General features: G+C 46.5%; 6 protein-coding genes across 6 annotated transcripts; 1 reads left to right on the forward strand and 5 right to left on the reverse strand.

The window, feature by feature from the left end:
• Positions 1-549: 549 nt before the first annotated feature.
• Positions 550-4,489, reverse strand: ncr1 (sphingolipid transporter NCR1; the record flags this gene model as incomplete). Its single annotated transcript, XM_057202711.1, has 3 exons — positions 550-653; positions 713-4,148; positions 4,220-4,489. 3 exons carry the CDS (start codon positions 4,487-4,489, stop codon positions 550-552), a joined length of 3,810 nt encoding a protein of 1,269 aa, XP_057066784.1.
• An 899-nt stretch (positions 4,490-5,388) lies between these two features.
• Positions 5,389-6,237, reverse strand: N7495_000042 (uncharacterized protein; the record flags this gene model as incomplete). Its single annotated transcript, XM_057202712.1, has 1 exon — positions 5,389-6,237. One exon carries the CDS (start codon positions 6,235-6,237, stop codon positions 5,389-5,391), a length of 849 nt encoding a protein of 282 aa, XP_057066785.1.
• A 2,473-nt stretch (positions 6,238-8,710) lies between these two features.
• Positions 8,711-9,588, reverse strand: N7495_000043 (uncharacterized protein; the record flags this gene model as incomplete). The annotated part of the gene is made up of 3 exons (XM_057202713.1): positions 8,711-8,799; positions 8,856-9,483; positions 9,541-9,588. 3 exons carry the CDS (start codon positions 9,586-9,588, stop codon positions 8,711-8,713), a joined length of 765 nt encoding a protein of 254 aa, XP_057066786.1.
• A 1,557-nt stretch (positions 9,589-11,145) lies between these two features.
• On the forward strand, positions 11,146-12,985 carry yap1 (putative bZIP transcription factor AP-1/Yap1; the record flags this gene model as incomplete). Its single annotated transcript, XM_057202714.1, has 3 exons — positions 11,146-11,607; positions 11,671-12,776; positions 12,835-12,985. The coding sequence occupies 3 exons, from the start codon at positions 11,146-11,148 to the stop codon at positions 12,983-12,985; spliced, it is 1,719 nt and encodes a 572-aa protein (XP_057066787.1).
• A 983-nt stretch (positions 12,986-13,968) lies between these two features.
• N7495_000045 (uncharacterized protein) lies at positions 13,969-16,214 on the reverse strand (the record flags this gene model as incomplete). Its single annotated transcript, XM_057202715.1, has 4 exons — positions 13,969-15,676; positions 15,783-15,894; positions 15,954-16,092; positions 16,206-16,214. The coding sequence occupies 4 exons, from the start codon at positions 16,212-16,214 to the stop codon at positions 13,969-13,971; spliced, it is 1,968 nt and encodes a 655-aa protein (XP_057066788.1).
• A 1,222-nt stretch (positions 16,215-17,436) lies between these two features.
• Positions 17,437-17,893, reverse strand: N7495_000046 (putative glutaminase; the record flags this gene model as incomplete). The annotated part of the gene is made up of 2 exons (XM_057202716.1): positions 17,437-17,752; positions 17,796-17,893. The coding sequence occupies 2 exons, from the start codon at positions 17,891-17,893 to the stop codon at positions 17,437-17,439; spliced, it is 414 nt and encodes a 137-aa protein (XP_057066789.1).
• Between the last annotated feature and the right edge of the window lie 454 nt (positions 17,894-18,347).

An 18,347-nucleotide genomic window follows, 5' to 3' on the forward strand; every position in this document is an offset into this window, starting at 1 on the left:
GCTATACTAGTTTAGTATATTTGAGTTTAAAAATCTTCCAGAAAATCTAGGTAGCGAGGAAAAGTAAACTAACAGTAGCTACTAGCTATTTGAAGAATAATTACGTCGATGCTTAACTTCTATTTCTCTTACCAATACGATAACAATGCCTTCGTTTTGAAAAACTGGAGGAAATAGGGTTACAAATTTGAGACTTGGCTCGTTGCAATAACTTTGTCGCCTAATTATGCGCCTGAACATGGTCCACGGGGTGGTAACTCTTATCCGCGTATATTCTTTCCTTGTAATTTTTCCACTGCTGGTTGACGTGACGTGTATTTACGTGGTAATGATAGATCAAATCATAAATTTCCAAGGAAAATAAAAACAATAATTCCAAAAAGAGCCTCCTTAATCGAACTTCCAATATAAAACTCCTTTGCACTGCCGGTGGTGTAACAGTAGACTCAGTCAAGATAGAGTTGTCAGAGTCCAAATCAACTATGACCAAAGTGATGGAGACAAAACATGCAAAGATGAGAGACAAATCAAAATAGAAACAGATATTCCTTAGTATTCATCGGAGTCGTAATCATCATCGACCAGCAATGATCGGTAACCCCGAGCAGCAAGGTTGGCTTCCAGACCACCGTCAGAGGCAGGGTCGAAGTATCCTATTTATGGTATGTTAGCTGGAAGGCCTCCCAAATTCAGGCATTCGGTTAAAACATACCACCACCGCCAAAGTAACTGAGGGCTACTGGCAAGAATATGAGAGCGTGAGTGGCAGCAAAAATAACAAGTGCTAGCCAGACTCGGAAGTAGTAGATTTCGAAAATCTTGCTCCGAGTAAATGCGAGAACACAAACCCCCAAAAGCTTAGTAACGGTGATACCGCTAAAGACGGTACCACCAACATTAACTAGAGCAGCCCAGGCACGGGCGTCCTTGCCACGGAATTGGGCAGGAGCCTTCTCCAGCAGGGTACGCGAGGGGAACATGAATGCGCGAGCAATGTGAGCGCAGAACTCGACACCGATACCCACACATATGATGAGATTCACCAGAGATACAGCGTTGAGGGAAACACCGGCAATGGCCATTGTGCCAATGATATCAACCACCGTCATCATCACCGTGACTGTGATAACCGCACCGGTGGCAACTGATCCTAGAATAGCAGAAGTAAGAAGGAATATAATGGCAACAGCCGATCCCAGAAGAGTGCCCGTGAGTTGCACGATAGTCACGTATTGATCGAAAAAGATATAGAACTTTGAATAAGGGAAAACGTCAATGCCATGTTCGCGGGATATTCCATCGGCGATTCGACGAGCCGACATGTAAGCTTGGACAAACTGATTCTGGCTTCGCAGGGGAGTGTGGCTGGTGCGAAAGTGGCTAGCATTGATCATGGTGTGAGCACTGTCAATAACCAGTGCGTTGCTGTAAGGTGCTTTTCCACCCAGTGGGCAAGAAGCGTCAGTTGGAGAATCGATCCATTTCTGAACATAATGGATAAATTCAGCTCCCGTCGGCATTCCGTATAGAGAAATATTCCACGGCGGTATCCGGCCTTCGAAGCAAAGCTTGTCGTTTTCTTTGCAGCAATCTTGCTGGGGGTTCAACCAGTAAAAGAAGTCATCAATCCAACTGGCAGTTGACCCATCCACATATGAAACATTTGGACGTTTGGATTCCTGCTCCAATACAAATGGCAACGAAAACTCTTCACAGGTGGTGAAACGTCCACAGAGCTGTTGCTGATGGTGTCGCTCTGTCAAATTGACATTTCGTGTGACGAAGTATACCGGTGGTCCAGTGCGGAAATAGACATCAAGATCATCAAAGTAAGATATGAGATAGGAGTCGCTTGGAAGCGCGATTCGCTGATCCAACCCGATAGCTACCTCAGGGATTAAGGCCAAGCCTGCAGTCAAAAGCCCTAGGAAGATAATGACAACAACTGCCTTTACACGGCGATCAAGGATGAACGGGGCATATACCCGACGAATGAAGGTCTGCAAAGTACTCTCCGCTTCTTGGTCATCATATATTTGCTCGTTAGGCATGCCGGAGGAGTTCGCTTTCCGAATTTTGAGGCATGGAAGACAGTCGGCTCGATTACTTTCTACTCGCTTCTGGTTGAGGGCAAGCACGGAGATAAACATGGTGACTTGAAGAATAGCGTTGATGAAAACGGCACCAGCAGCGTACGCAGCAAAATTTTTGACTGCAGGCATACCGACGAAGACACCCAAAGAAAATGCCACAGTTTCAGTTAGCGCGGAGAGGAAGACACTAGGACCAATTCTTCCCACGGCGCGGGCAATCCGTTCCTCAATTTCTTGCTCAGGATGACTGAAGTTGACGCGTTCGAATTCATGGACGATCAAGAAGATATTGTCGACTCCCACAGCTAGAACCAAGAAAGGAATCACTTCTGCGATTATTAGGGTCACCTTCACGCCTGCGGCCGAAAACAATCCAACCGAAGCAGACACGGACATTAGGACAATTAGAATCCCAGCAATACCCAATGTGAACTTTGATTGCACCAGAGCATTGGAAGGGTTGGATAAAAGAGACCTCCAGCTAACGGTGACAGATCCCAAAGCAAGTGAAGCATAAAGAAACATTATCAAGTAGCTGATGACTACGATCTTTGCATCTGTGTTCGTGGACTTGTTCAGCTCTTGTTCCAGACTAACCTCGGAATTGAAAGATACGCGAAGACCACGCTCGGCGGCCTCTTGCTGGACGACCTCAAAATAACGACGGAAGTTGTTCTCCCAACTGATAGCTTTCTTCTCGCCTTCGGTCCCCTGGGCAAAGTTGTTCACAACCCAAGTCACCACTAATGCCTTGGCATCCAGGACATTTCCAGATTCATCATAACCGCCTAGAATCATCTCAGGTTTCAGAGGCTGTGAAAAACCTGGGAGACATGTGAGATCGCCCGGTGATTCAGTGCAGTGAGTCAGTCGGGCCTGCCAGGTATTGGGGTCAAGCTGGGAGGCGGAGCCGCCAAAGTACCCAGTCAATGATTGCACCACACAAGCATCACCGGTTGGGTTGAAGCACACATCTTCTAGATTGAGACCATCATCGGTGATCATATGCCGCACATGGGACTCAATTCCAAACCACCACGTGAGTGTGTCGTAATTGAGGACCGGACCCGTGTCGTTCACCAGAAAGGCCTGTTCGGCACGAAAAAAAGGACCGAAGTTTTCGTCAAAGTATGCTTTCTCCTGAGCTGCAGCGGATGAGGGGCTTACCCATAGGCGCACTGGATCTGTTTCAATCGTAAACCGCAGCCATCCCAAGCTGAGAAGAAGCACCACAAGAATGCTAGAGCCAATCGTGATAGCTGGAAATCGTGCACTCGCTCCACCGACACGGTAGAAAAGAGCAGACAACATCGAATTGGGCTTATAGATTCCCTGGGGTTGCTCCATGTACCCTCCTCGATGCACCGCCTCACCTTCGTATTCATCGTCGCTGGGACTGGGGTCTTGGAGCAACCGCACTCGCTCCGGCTTACGGTAACGACGTTCCTTGACCGTGACATAGCTAGCAAGTCCCATAACCAATAGAAGAAATGCAGAGTAGATGATGATGACGGCAAAAGATACGCATGGCAGAAGGCCTACATGGCATGCCTTTGGTATGGATAGGGCAGGTAGCTCTGGGCACACATCTGGGCAATCAACGCAGGAGCAGCGGAATGATTTGTCAGGATCGTTACATGCCTTGGTCGTGATTTGTAAAGCCTCCATGCCCTCGTCCGGATTACGGGGTTCGGTGAGATAATTGATCTGAAAAGGACTCCCGAGGAACTTCTTGTCGCCCAAGAATTTCAGGAAGTGTGGGTAATCTTTCGCTCCACCACCGATAAAGTCCATCGCTTTACCGCCCGAAGCTCCATTTTTCACATTCTTGCAGCTGTCATAAAACCCACTCTGGTACTCTTCTGACCAGACGTTGTCTAGCTCAGTCACCAACCGCTTCTCTGCTTTTTCGACAGTTTGTGTCACGTTTATAAATAGTGATTGGTCCGGGGAGCAAGTAAATGTGCAGAAAGTGTTGAAGAAGTTTTCTCGGCAGGCTGGGCAGGATGCGATGATGCCTTCGGCGAGTTTGAGATTCTTCGAGAGGGCATCGATCTGTCAGAGATAAATCATATTAGAAAACAGATATACATCAGGATGACTGCCAAAGTTTCTTAATATCATACCTGTTCATCAAGACAGCAAACGGGACCGTCTTCCCACTTGGATCCACATAAAGCAACTAATTTTTGTCGCGTGGATTCTGGAGGTTGATGAGCCAGATCATTATCTGGACAGGGAAGGTCGCCGCCAAAGATCGATTGCTTTCCACACTGACCCCGAATGGCACATCGGCCCTTTTCATGGATCTTGGTTTCACCTTGTGCATTAGCTAGTAATGGGAAAGTAAAGGAGCTCAGGGCAACAAGGGCAGTCACCAGGCCAGACTGCCGCATCTTGTAGAGGAGGTTGTGGGCCTGATAGGTCCCAATCTGCTTAAGCTATGCTCGTCTTGAGTAACGCTGCTGTTTTCGTACGAGTGTAGGCAGCTCAAAGAGCTGCAGGCGCGTAAGGAACGGTCAAGCTGAATACAACTTGATTTTCCAGATTCTTTCTGCACAGGAATCCACGATCAAGCTATAAAGTGGAGCAGGTGGAGAGAAGGGAGATTGAAAGAAGAGATGAGGTCAGGAAAAGGTATGACGTGCGGTTCGAGGGAGCTAGACTAAATGGGTACGCCCCACATTAGATAAGGGCGACACTTTGTGTTATCGAAGTAGCCATTTTCCTTAGTCATTTCCGGTAAATAACTGGTTAACAACTCTCCTTTAAATAAATGTTTGAATAAAAACTAGTTAACTAAATAGTTATTTACTGCAGTAGGGAGATTTTACTCACACATACATAGAGGAATATAGGCATCTGATTCGTTCGGTTCCACTCTCTTCGTTCAAGCTGACACTAAGTGATATACAGGTGATTTACGTGGAGGCTATCAAATGGAACTAACTAAGTAGGATGTGGGAATGATGACTATTTAACACGCGAAGAACAGACTAACTAAATATAGTAATCCAATCTTTGACAGAGACATAGCTAATTCTTAGAAATGTTAAAGCTGATGGGTTCCACTTTATAAAGAGTGACCGAGCGGGTTTATTAGTTGCTACAGGGAATAGTCATGACTGCTGGATATCCATGGATAGTAAACGTGTAACTTTTCATAGAATTCAGAAGTATATTGGTCAATGAATAAAATATACCATAACGATACAAACGGATAACATTGATACATTTCATGTCATTGAATTCAAAATTCAAATGATACTAAACTTTTGTGATACCATCGCTCCAATCATGTACGACAGAATAGCTGCCCTCCGCTTTGATAACCCGTCGTAATACATACCCACGAATAATCGTTTGTGTCAGTAATAAGCCCAGCTCCGACCTGAGACTCATCACATCCTTTAGCTTTATTGAGGTGATCAGCCGTAATACCCGCAACATCAACATGATTATCCCCCTTCGTTTGTGACGCCTGACATAGTACACTCTTCGTAGGAAATTCCGGAAACGACGTCTCCAAAGGCTTCAGGGACTGGAACTGATCCGGTCGCACCTTCGTCGACAAATAATCCCGGAGTTGATTGTTTGGTCGGTTACAAACATGAATATGGATTTGTTCCTCGTCCCTCTGTTTTACCGAGTTCACTGCCAGCGTCCCCGTTTTTCTTGTCGCCGTTCCTGTGCTTAGCGAAATCCCAGTCCATGCCAGCAGCGTCTGCCCTAGTTGCCAGCCAGTATTGTCAGAGCCCAGTTGCACAATACCAGGTACGCGTTTTGTGGTGGAAATCAGATCGTGGGAGTTGAGCAGCCACCAATCGCCGTTGTTGGAGCAGCCCGGCGCCCCTTTCAGACAGCGACACACACTGCCGAAATAAAGGCCACAGGCTGAGCAGTTGAGGTTTTGTTGGACGCAGCCTGCGTTACATACCGCGAGCTTGCCTTTGAGCTTGGCGTCACCGCAGAATGGGTCGGTGCAGGCACCACACCCGTCTTCAGAAAATGAAGGGGCGCACTCACAGTTTCCTACTGAGTTGCTGGAGATGTCTGCAGTGCCACAGGTTACTGTTACTGCTCCAGTTTTCCACGGGAGTAATATTAATATAGACAGGATTAAAGAGCGGCCAATAGTATTCATGATTAACGTTGCGATTGTAGTGACGTGGTGAGTGGTTGCTGTCTAACAATCATATAATGCCTTAGGATGGTGGGAGACTTAGGCGACTTAAATAGATTTAGTAGACTGGGAAGGTGAAGTCTCGACAAGGGCCTCAGCCGTATGAATCCGGTGGCCCAATCTAGATCATCGTGAATGGGCTTTTTTGGTAGTCCAGAGACTCAGAAAATTGCTTTCTATTTATTGGGAAGGCATGCCATTGGATGTAGGTATATATCTGACGTAGATTCGACCGTTTGTTTGGATATGCCTTTTAATCTATCACTTAAAAGGAAGCTACTAAATCACCACCCTGCCCTCCATTGTGGTAAAATGATAAGACACTTGATCCATTAGGCCCTCAATTACGCGAAGGTTGTCAGTGCTAATGATGAAATGAGCCTTTTATAAATTCCTCCCAATGCTTTATTAAATAGAAACAGAGGATCCTGGATATATCCTTGACCCTGAAGCTCATTAATTATTATTTGTCTGCGGCTAATAGTCCTGAGGTCTAGACCCCGGTTTTCATGCGAAGAACTACCTAGCTGAAGAGAAGGAGGCTTTTCATGGCTGGTTGCAGAGGGCAGATTTAGGGGTAAATATGTCAGTGGCTGCAGGTTTCTGGGCTGTCTTGTAGAGGATCATGCTACCTTTAACTATCAAGCTCTACCATTTATAGCATAACTAGGTAATAGAGGCACGCTGTTTATGGTGCCACGACTACTACCTAGGTATTATATGCCTTCGCATATTTGAACGAATTTGGCTCCCGTGACCTCTTCATGCCCGCGAAGCGCTGGAGTGTTCGTAAATTGTGACTTCTCGATAATCTCAATACCCTTGGGGGGATGATGGGGACGCGATGCAATTTGATACTCACGAGTGGATTAGCTACGCCACTGATGACTTGGCTTGATCTTCCAAATCTGAAAAGCTTAGGTTTACCACCCAAGAAGTCATCAATAGAATTTGGTAAAAGTAGTTTAGAGGATCGATATAGGTTGGTGTCGTAATAGAGAGAATATAATTTAACATTTGAAGAATTAATAGCCGAAGAAACTACTCCAGTTATTTTCTTTTATGAAGAACTCTCGGTTCTATACAGCCCGTTACCTACATAGGTGGTTCAAAGAAAGTTATTACCCGAAGTGCCTCGAATTTGGCCTTCGTTTCGGCGTAACTCTTCGTATAGCTACACTTGGTGTCGTCATACTTCTGGTTCCATGCTTTTGTGTCAAGTGGACGGTCCAACTCCGAACCATAGAATATGTCGGATTACAGAGACCAAATGGCAGATAACTACGTTCAAATGAAGTAGTAACTATGCGTTGTAAGATGTGTGTCAATTCCAAGTTGTTTTGCCGCAGAGTTGAGGGCTAAAGCTCCCACTTGTTGATTACTCGACTGGACCAATGGAGAACAACAGAATCATTTGTAACTATTGACCACAGAAGCGAAATGGTATCCTTTCAAGACCATTGATTGAGTGGTCTGCAAGGAGGCAGCTGCTGATTGCGTCCCACTTTTGGAACAATGCATGTTGCTTTCGACAAAAAATAACGAGTGGGATGGTTAAGTCTATTGTCGACGACTTCCACAACGATTGCGAGGAAGTAGACAGCCAAACTCTGGTGAATTTCCTTGAGTGCCACAACCCATCTATTATTACGGTTACTAGAATGGAGAGGCATTAATACAACTATCGTAAGACAGGACCTGGGATCTTGGTCAGTTACTGACTGTCTTTTATAAACCTCAATATGACTCAATGTTATAGAACTCGAGAATTGCCATATTCTCATATTCAACTTGATGGAAATTATATTCAAATGGCAGTCAAAGATAGTTCGTGGCCGCAGGGCGAACAGATTAAGGCCTTTTGCCCGATGTTTGCCACTTGTGAATCCAGCACCACGGCCCTTGATATTGCTACACAAATGACAGATATCAGAGGAATTGTGGAAGCCCAAGACATTCGACTCCCGTAGAAGGGAAACTGCAGGCAAATCAGTAGTACGAATGTTATCGATACTCTAGGTAAGTAGTTTTAGTTTTTAGTTCGTCAAAGGACCTCCAGGGCTGCAGGTCCAGGGAGGAAATAGCAATAATTTCTAGCCTTTTCTATCATTGATTGATCTCCCATGGACCGCGACTTGACCATACAACAATAACTCACCCGAACATGCTGCGAAGACTCGATCGTATCGCGAAGGTTGTCCGTTCTGCGAAGGTCAAGAAATGGTCCAGCATAAGATAGATATCAAGATTGAGAATAAGGGCCGTGAATACCATGAAGGACAAGAAATACACTCTACAGGCACTTGGTACCATAGGAATGGAATATGAAGAAAAAAAATATGGGTATCGTTGCTACTAGGTCAAAAGTACTCTAGACAGCCATTTGGAACATCCCCAGGGAAGTTCAACAGAGCATAGAGAAAGAAAGATAAGCCTAGTCGGATTCATGATGATCTTCCTTGTAGACGTGGCGAGTGCGGATCTGATCCTTACGCATCTCTTGGCCGGATCCAGTAAATCCAACTAGATTGGAGTTAGTAAACCTGGTTACTTTTGGTAAATGGATTTTTCAGGCCTACCGCGCGCGTTGATTCCATCGCCAGTACGAAACATGCTGTCCTTCTTAGCCTTGCCCTTGCCCTTGGACTTAGCATTGAAATCCTGCCACTTAGCCTTTCCAGCTTCGAGCTGCGCATTGTTCTTAATCTTGCGCTTCTTGTGGCGATCGTCGATGGCAGGTGCTTTTTGGGTTTGGGACAGCACAGGTGCCGCGGAGACCACAGCGCTGGGACCCGAATCGGCCTTGCGCTTGACAGCGTGGTTGTTGTTCTTGGCAATATCCTTGGACGAAACCTGTTGACTGCCTGAGAAGTTCGTGAATACCACCATGTACATGCGATTTGTGGGCGGGCCCATAACAGAGACGATGCGAGCGGGATGGAAGCAATGATCATCCTCGAAGCGGGCAAGAACAACTTCATTGACGTGATAGGTTAAGTTATCATAGTGATGTTTAGGTTTCTCTTGTGCGGGGACTTGCTCTTTCTCAATCTGATCGGCCGGGGACTTATACTTGGGAGCTTGGGATGCTTCGAGTGCGGCGATAGAAATTTTGGTTTCGGAAATGATTTCTTCGATTTCAGTCTTGAGGGTTTGCAACTCTGTGTTATCGGGGGTTACCTTCAAACTTTGCTTGATCGAATCAAGCTACAGAGAAAGGGGATTAGTGCCTTGGCTGAAATTCTGAATGGAAGGAAGACTTACCTGTTGTTTGAATTCATTCAACTCTTCCCGCACCTCTGCCAAAGACATGATGATGGAGATGCCTGGAGGAAGAAATAGTTTACAGAGAGGAATTCAGTTGAGGGACTGCTAATCCGTAGATTGGCAGAATATCCCCAACACCGCCTTTGCCTCCATCAAAGTCACGTGATGAGGTTCAATTGTCAACTTGGGCGAGGAAGTGGGATTATAGGATCCAATCAGAAGACTTCACAATCTCCAATATGTGTGTGTATTCGCAGTAGTAAATCTTACTGCAGTAAAGAGCGTACGGAAGCTGACTAGTAAAGAACACTAGACTAAAATAGGACTGGCCATTTGACATCAATACTGAGGACGGATAATATGTGACAAGATTCTAGACTACAAAAGAAGAATGTATTCAATCAATCAATTATATTGAGGTTGTGATGTCCCACCTGCCTTCAGGCTATGCATTTGAAGTATACTTAGTTACTAGTGCACTTGATTTTTCCAACTTTATATCAGTTTATCTTTACCGTTACCAAAAAAATGGCATCGAGCACCCTATTTGGTTGAGTGGTAGTATTGATATTTATTTTTGACGACATCCCTCTGCAAATTCTGAATTGTTAAGCTCAGGGTTGTTGCGTATTGCGATAAGGCGAGGAAAGTAGCGTGGCCTAAGTTATATTCAGAGACTTTTAGGTCCCTCCGCGCTAGACATCCAGATCTTCATGTCAGGGTATGTTCCGTTGTTGGATGAGAATGAGGCAAACAACCCCTCAAGAGAATCTCAAACCAGTCAATTGTAGAGACAACGAGCTCGCTCTTGGACTTGATGTATTAAACTATATCGATAAACACAACAAACATATAAGCAAACACAGCAAACACAGCAGACACAGCAAACACAGCAGACACAGCAAACACAGCAAACACAGCAAACACAGCAAACACAACGTAGTATAAACACGGTAGTTTCCCCTAGGGCTAGTAAGATGAGTCATAAATACCTATGTAACTTTCGAAACCAATATAATTCATCTGACTGGAGAGTCAGTTTCCATGGTATGCAATATGTAAGAGAATGAGTTTTCTTGACGGAACAGAATCGAAACTCGATTTCTAATCAAGACCAGTGTTTCCCATGGGCCCACGTTGATTGGCTGTCGAGTTACATCCCGGAGTTCGGACCAATGAACAAGCCGGGCAGGAAACAGACACCGCTTCCATCGCCTCTTTCATCATCTATTCCTTGTTTCCCTTCAACTCCCTTACCTGGTCTAGCCTTGCCAACAACTGCGTACTTAAAATTGCTCTTGATTGAAAAGCGGGTACTTGACACCTCAGGCCCTCCGTTTTTCTTCATCCCCTCGGACCCCTCCCCCTTCAACATTCCACTTTTCAATATCTGGGGTTATTCGACCTATACACCCATCAAATTGTTTGGTTTTGTTCTGGTCCATACTCCAGAATTGAAAATACTCTATCTAACTCCCCCACTTCAATCTTTTACGGGCGAGAAGCCCATTTGTGATCTCGATACAATCGAGCTACACTTCGATTGATCTTTCAACTTGATACCCCTCGCCACCCCCCACCAACCCCTCCAAATACAACACAATGGGTGATTTTGATCATCTTTATCAGCAAGGGGGTCTTTACCTCTCCCCCGGCCAACATGACTTGCTCCTCGCCGCCCTTTCATCGAATACCCCGGCTCAGAAGCAGCTCAACCGCACCCCACAACTTAAGCCTGACCACAGCCCCGACGGCACCTCCTCAAATGACATCAGTGCTCCTCCCTCAGGAAGCTTCGATGACTCCATTAATGCATTTGGTTTCGGTGAGGACGAGAGTCCCTTCCTTGACTTCAATCCTGAGGTAGACTTTGATTTCCCCGGCTCGGAAAGCTTGATCGGGGATCTTCCAAGCAGCACGTCGGGCCAGGACTATGAACTGGGAGAGAAGCGCAAATCTATCGATGGCCTAGCCGATGAAGAGAACGAGGATACGGGAAAGAAGCGCCGTGAGAGTGAGGCTAAAAAGCCAGGTCGCAAGCCACTGACTTCAGAACCCACCACAGTACGCAGCTACCCTCCCATGTGACCTAGGCCCATGCCATATGGATTCTAACGAATGAAACAGAAGCGTAAAGCCCAAAACCGTGCTGCGCAGCGGGCTTTCCGTGAGCGAAAAGAGAAACACTTGAAGGACTTGGAGACCAAGGTGGAGGAACTGCAAAGCGCCTCTGATTCAGCTTCCCAAGAAAATGGAATGTTACGTGCTCAAGTGGAGCGCTTGCAAGTAGAACTACGTGAGTACCGCAAGCGACTCTCGTGGATGAGTAACGGCAATGGCCTTTCTGCAGTGAGTGCCATTCCGGCCAGTCAGTCACGAGGATCGTATGGCCTGCAAAACAACGAGTTCATGTTTGATTTCCCCAAATTTGGTGACCTTCCTGGCTCCATCCTATTCCCCAGTCAGACGGGTAAAAATGATCAGTTCAAGCTCAATGGCGACACGCATCGGGCTCCAGGGGTTTTGGCTCGTGTCGGGTCTCAAGCTGGGTCGATCAAATCTAACGCCAGCACTCCAACTGGCATTGAAACCACCAGATCGGCCAACACGTTGAATGGCACTCCCAGCGGCAACTCTGGTTCTGTCAAGACCCCCAATAACCACAAGCAATCAGAGTCGAGCCATGAAACTTCTACTTCGGAATCACCATCTTCGTCATCCGACTCACACCAGAGCCAAATGCTTTCATCCAATGGAACATCACCGGAGCCTAGCTTGAACTCTTCCCCGAGTACAAAGCTAAATGAGTCCGCATGCAGTATCCACGGCGGTACAAATGGTGAGGAATCCTTCTGTGCAAAACTGGGCATGGCCTGCGGCAGCATCAATAACCCCATACCAGCAGCCAAACCCGGCAGTAACTTCAAAGATCAGTCGGGCCCCTCCGATAATGCCATTGGATTCGATTGGCTTGCGCAGCAAAATGGCGGTCAATTTGACCCAGTACTCTTTGGGGAGTGGCGGGAGCCGCAGGAAGCTGTCCTCTCCCAGGACTTTGGTTCTTTCTTCAATGATGCTTTCCCTCTACCAGATCTGGGTAGTCCATCTCACAATCTATCCGAGGCAACTCAGCAGCCGAAGAAGGATTTGATAAGCCTGATCGACAGTAAATTGGAGGAGGAAGTTGTACCGGGCGAGGACCAAAGCCAGATGCTGTCTTGCACTAAGATATGGTATGTTTTCATCTTTCACCATTCCTCAGCGTCCAATTGACTAACTTCACTTCTTTAGGGACCGTCTTCAATCTATGGAGAAATTCCGCAATGGTGAGATCGACGTCGACTCCCTCTGTTCCGAACTTCGCACCAAGGCTCGTTGTTCCGAGGGTGGTGTGGTTGTCAACCAGCAAGATGTCGAAGAAATCGTGGGCCGCGCAAAATAGTTGACCCACCAACGATCATCTTCTTCCTCACGACTCACGGAACTTCTCTCTGAACTTGTACTACGTTATTTCTAACCATACCCATCATCAAATTGTCATTTTGAAAAACACATACGGCGTCATATATGCAATATTGGCAAACCCAAGAGGAAACATCGGCGAATTTGCAACCAATTGATTTGAATTTATCTATTTATTCGTTTCTTTACTCTCCTTTGATCATTGTTTGGTCCTCCTGAACTTCTTTCTCTTTCTATGGTATATTTTCTTGGGAGTGCTGAAGTGACCGAAGTGAAAACTCATACTCATTGCTCTGGTGGTTTCTTTACTTCTCACGATCATTGTGGACACTACCCATCGGTCTAGGAGGACGAGGAAATTTTGCAAATGGCTTTAGGGATTGGCTTGTGCTTTTCAACCGTGTCTTTGAACCGGTATATCTATTACCCTTATATTTGTAAACAATCAAATTACGTATCAATCTACTCCACTTTCCATCAAACCATGGATTACTTGTGCCTCGCTGGTATTCGACTCCTCATATGCACGGGTTGTTTCTACTTGTAAGCAGGCCATCCCATATAACTTATTTGAGATCTCAACACCTATCACTGATGGGATGCAGAGATGTTGCAAGATCATAAATCAATCGAAGATGAAGGGTATCGATGTTGATCTCCAAGGAGAATTAAAGTACAAAGAAATAAAAGAAGAAGGTAGGGGGTCGTAACACTTATTTTGAGTATCTCTCTCGTTGCCTCCTCCCGAGCGCTGTCTCACTTCGAATCCCGATCTGAATCATCAACTAAAATAATCAAATCGCTGATATTGTTAGTCAAAAACTGATAAATATTATATGAAGAACCCATACATTGAACGCATAGGATTAGAAAAGGGAAAAATTGCCAACAGAATGCTAGCGTTGAGACAGTCGTTAAATCGCGATTAACTCACAGGTGTGAGATAATTAGACGAGAAAGCATCTAAGCATCGCCAGATGGCGCCGGCTTCTCAGAAGAAGCCGAAGGTGACTCGTTGGAGCTTCGGTAACCACCGCCACGACCTCCGCGACCTCCACGTCCCGATCCACGTCCGCGACCTCCTCGGCTGTATCCACCACGGCCGCGGCCACCCTCGCTATCACTTGCGCTTTGGTAGCCACGCTGTCCGCCAGATCCAGTGCGGTTAGTTCCCCAAGTGCCAGCATTGCCCTGGCCGCGAGGGCGTTCTTCGAAATATTTGAAGTTCGGCTTGCGGGGACCTGGGCCGGACGAGGGCTTCTTGTACTCGGGTGCCATGCGATCCAATGCAGCCTTGCATTCTTCCACGGTGGAGAAGTGCACCACAAAGTTGAATTTACCGCATTTTTCGATCCGATTAACCTTTCCCAGATCTTCTTCAGGGATCAGATCGCGTACACCATGTTCAGTATCCACTCCGGAGACAAACAATCCGCTGGTCGGTTTCTTCTCCAAGCGGGGTGCCTCAGATGACTTGGGGGACGCTCCATTGACTTCGGGAGCCGCCTTCTCTTCAGGCTGAGCCGAAACAGTGGCTGCCTTGGGCATCACGGGAGTACTCGCAGTGGCATTACGAGGCTGGGAAGGAGCCTGGCCGAATTGAGGCGTGGCAGGCGTCGGGCGGCTGGCGCTAGTGGGAGCGGGAGAGGCAGTGGTAGTAGGCAAGGCAGTTGCAACGGCCTGGGGACCAACTGCGGCGGGCTTACCACTGCGGTGAGCAAAGTTGAAGCCCTGGGCGCGCATCTCAGTTGCAATTCGACCTCCCTCAATCTCCAGAACAAGATATCCGAACGCAGCATCGGCTAGGTTGAAGTTCCACATATTCTTGAATGCACTCTCGTCGACCTGACCAGCGGCATTACCAGCGGCAACAGGGCCACCGAAGGGGTTGCCGCCATTGGCAATGGACGGCATCTTGTTAACAACTTCGAGGGCATTCTGCAGAAGTATCTTCTGAGCATCATTCAGCGAGATAGCCGACTCCACCTCGCTACGAACAGTTTCCCAGACATCGTTGAATGATGCCTTCGATGCCGCAAGCTTACCACGGTAATGGTCAAGCGAAGGGTTAACTGAGAACTCATTGTATGAGGAGCCATAACGGAAATGCAAGCCAGCTGAGACCGAGAAGTCTGCCTTAAGGGTCACAGAAAGCTGGTTAAGCATACCCTCGCGGGCAGGGGATGCATGGGTCACGAAAACTCGGGTTTCGGATGGGTCGTAAACTCGGTTAGCCGTGTCGATAAGCTCGCCCATCTGCAGCAGTGTGGTCCACATGGTTCCTTGGCCACCTGCAATTGTAGTCTTTCCTTCACCATTGTCAAACAGCTTATGCATGACGACCGCGCCACCCAGGCCAAGCAAACGCAGCTTTACACCGCCAATGTCCAGCAACCGAGAGTTGGCCTCGTCGATGATGTGTAGCTTGTCGACTTTGTATTCTCCAGAACGAAACTTCTCCAAGACACGGACATCCTCGCAGGCCCCCCAAACTGTGTAAACGGGAACGTCGAGGGTAATGCGCTTATCAAGAAGCATAGGCAGTTCCGAGAGGGGGAGCTGATCAGGAGTGAAGCGCTGCTTAATTGATTGGTGAGGAGTGGCCTGTGCGATACTGCGCTTGATGTTCTCTTGGAGAAGGGGGGAATATTGCGCAACGTGTTTGAGGGTCCTGTGGTAGATAAACAAGATTAGCTGAGTTCCTCAATTTCAAGGTCTAGACGAGAATAGTTTGCATCAATCAGACAGCCAACGACACAGCCAAGGGAGACACTTACTTGTCAGCAATCCGCTCCAGGGAAGTGTCGTCATAGAAGCCGAAGTCTCCAGTGTGGATGATGTGGTCAGCGCGAGCTTGCTTGGCAAGCTCGTTCAGAGACTTCAAATTTCCTATTTCGAAAACAATTAGTTGATAGTGAGATAATGAAGTCACCAGGATCAATAGTTACCCCGGACATCTGCAATGCACAAAATACGGGTGGGTCCGTTCTGAATAACACGTCCATTGTTAGGGAGCAGCGGAGTAGCGCCAGGTGCTGGACCTGTTGCGCCGTTGGGAAGATAGCCTTGACCGAAGTTGGGGCGAGGCTAGGAAACGAAAATAACACACATTAGTTTCGGCTGAGATAAATCACTTCAGATGGTGGAGCTGGTTCGAAGTTCCGCAGAGGGGCAATAAAGTTGAGGCAGGAGTAACTTACAGAAGACATGGTGCAATGTGTGTGTGTACCAAGAGAGAAGGTGTGATAGAGAATAAATGAGAAGGAAGCGGTGTGGGATATGAGAAAAGGAAGAGATGGGGGGGGAAGAAAGAAGGAAGAAAGGTGGAGTAGAAAAGTTGGAGGAGGAGAATAACCAGCGCGCAGTGAAGAGAGCAGCACCCTGAGGCCGTGACATCCACTCTGGGCTTATTATGTAAGCGCTCCTGTTGACATCTAGTTAGCTAACTAACTAGAAGTAATGAACTACTATTCTCTTCTAAGGTTCCAACATTTGCCTAGTATAAATGTTTCATCGTCAATTGAATGAGTTGAGATTGCTGAAACTGTAAAATTCAAAGTAAAAATCTCAAATTTGAATAGCTTATGTATATGCATCAAGCATATTTTGTATCACCTACACAAAATATGTATATTAAATACTTATGACCTTACTTCGCTTTATCAGGTAGAGCAATTCTGAATGCCCTTCTATCTAAGCTATAGCTTCTTCTGATTTTGTTTTATAAAAGTATCAATTATAGGGTCTTGGGATAGAGAATAGAGCGATGCTGGTCCTTTCCACGCCAACAAGGCAAAATGACCACCAACAGTTGGACGGGCTCGACAGAGCAGTGGAATACCGCCTTACTACCCTGGAAAGAATATCGATCAGAAAATGGCCAGTTTTTATTGTTCAGTTTTCTTCTCTTCATTCCTTTTACCTAGAATACTAATCCAGTAATTCATATTCTTTCTTTGAAAAGTATCATCAAAAAACTCATCTCGAATGCTTGTATCAAGTGTACCTGCCAGCCACATGTTCCAGTCTGATTTGGTCCATTTCTGTCGGTTGTCTAGTGATACGCCATACTCACCCTGTACTGAAGACTCAGAGAAGAAATTATTACCCAGTTGATATGCTGCAGAAGAGAATCTCTCAAGACCCAACAGCACATCAGGAAAAAGGTTGTAAGGTATCTTCCATGTGGTGAGAAAATCAGGGTACTCAAGCACAAAATGTGTCTGGTCCTCATCAGCGCCCAGAAGACGATTCAGCAGTAGGTCTGCATGTATTTCACCCATGCGTGAGCAATATTTAAGCCCAGGTAATTGATAGCCTCTTTCCTCTCGTATCCGACTGCAAACCTCATCGAGGCACTGCTAGTGACAATTCCCAGGTCGTGTGACAAGGCAATAACACCTTGGTGTGACCAGTTTGAGGCTAACTCAATTAATCACCCTGCTTGACAAATTGATTTCGTACAATCTGTATGTCTCCGGCAGGAACAGATATGGTACTGAAGTCTGATGAGCGAGATGCAAGAACTGCTTGACCCCATAGGGCCATCTCACTTTCTTCTGTATACTGCCCTGCATCTTCTGCGGAGAGAAGGTGAAGGGCAAGGCCAGCGTGCACTTCAAAATCGTATATGCATCGTTCACCTTGACCGGTCCATCTTCCATCAATGTCAGAGTAAGCTTGAATCTTATGGTCCCGGACTTCACCAAATTTCACGGTCAAATAACCTGGGGTGGTCTTTTGTGAGCTGACAGCAAGATGGGGCTACGCTCAAGCCTCCGTAGACTTACTAAACGGAAGAGACTGTTGCAGGTAATTTGATGGCGAAACAGGTGTGAAAAAATAGAGGTTCAGCATATGGCAGCTGCTGCACCAGATCACTCGGCATCAATGTCTACTGCTCCAGAGAGTCGAAATTATTGTATACAGAGATCCGAGCCATAGTGCCCTGATTTGGAGATTGAGCTGCATGAACATCTCAAAGCCCTTTTGTGTCTTAACGCGTATTTCAATGTGGCGCGCTATCCTCTTCAAATATTTAATCCATAAGATAAGAAAGTAATTTGATACAAAATATAGGAAGACTTTAGTGGCAGAAGGATATGACGGAACGTGAAGGAGGTCGGTCGTAAGCTCCAGGGCTCCGCTGATTACACCAGTATCAACGTCATCAGGAGTTTTACAGTTGGAGAAAAATCCCCACAATTTAGGATCCACGTATCCCGTGTTTTAACTATTTGTTAGCGAAGAGAAGATCCGCCGAATTTACGTCGACTTTTGCGGGGTTATAGTCATGAGGCTGAACTGTGAGTGCTAATGCTTATATCGCGACCGAGATGTCC

The sequence above is a fragment of the Penicillium taxi genome, assembly GCF_028828555.1.
Source record: "Penicillium taxi strain IBT 34144 chromosome Unknown utg000001l_segment0_segment0, whole genome shotgun sequence".
Lineage (NCBI taxonomy): Eukaryota > Fungi > Ascomycota > Eurotiomycetes > Eurotiales > Aspergillaceae > Penicillium > Penicillium taxi.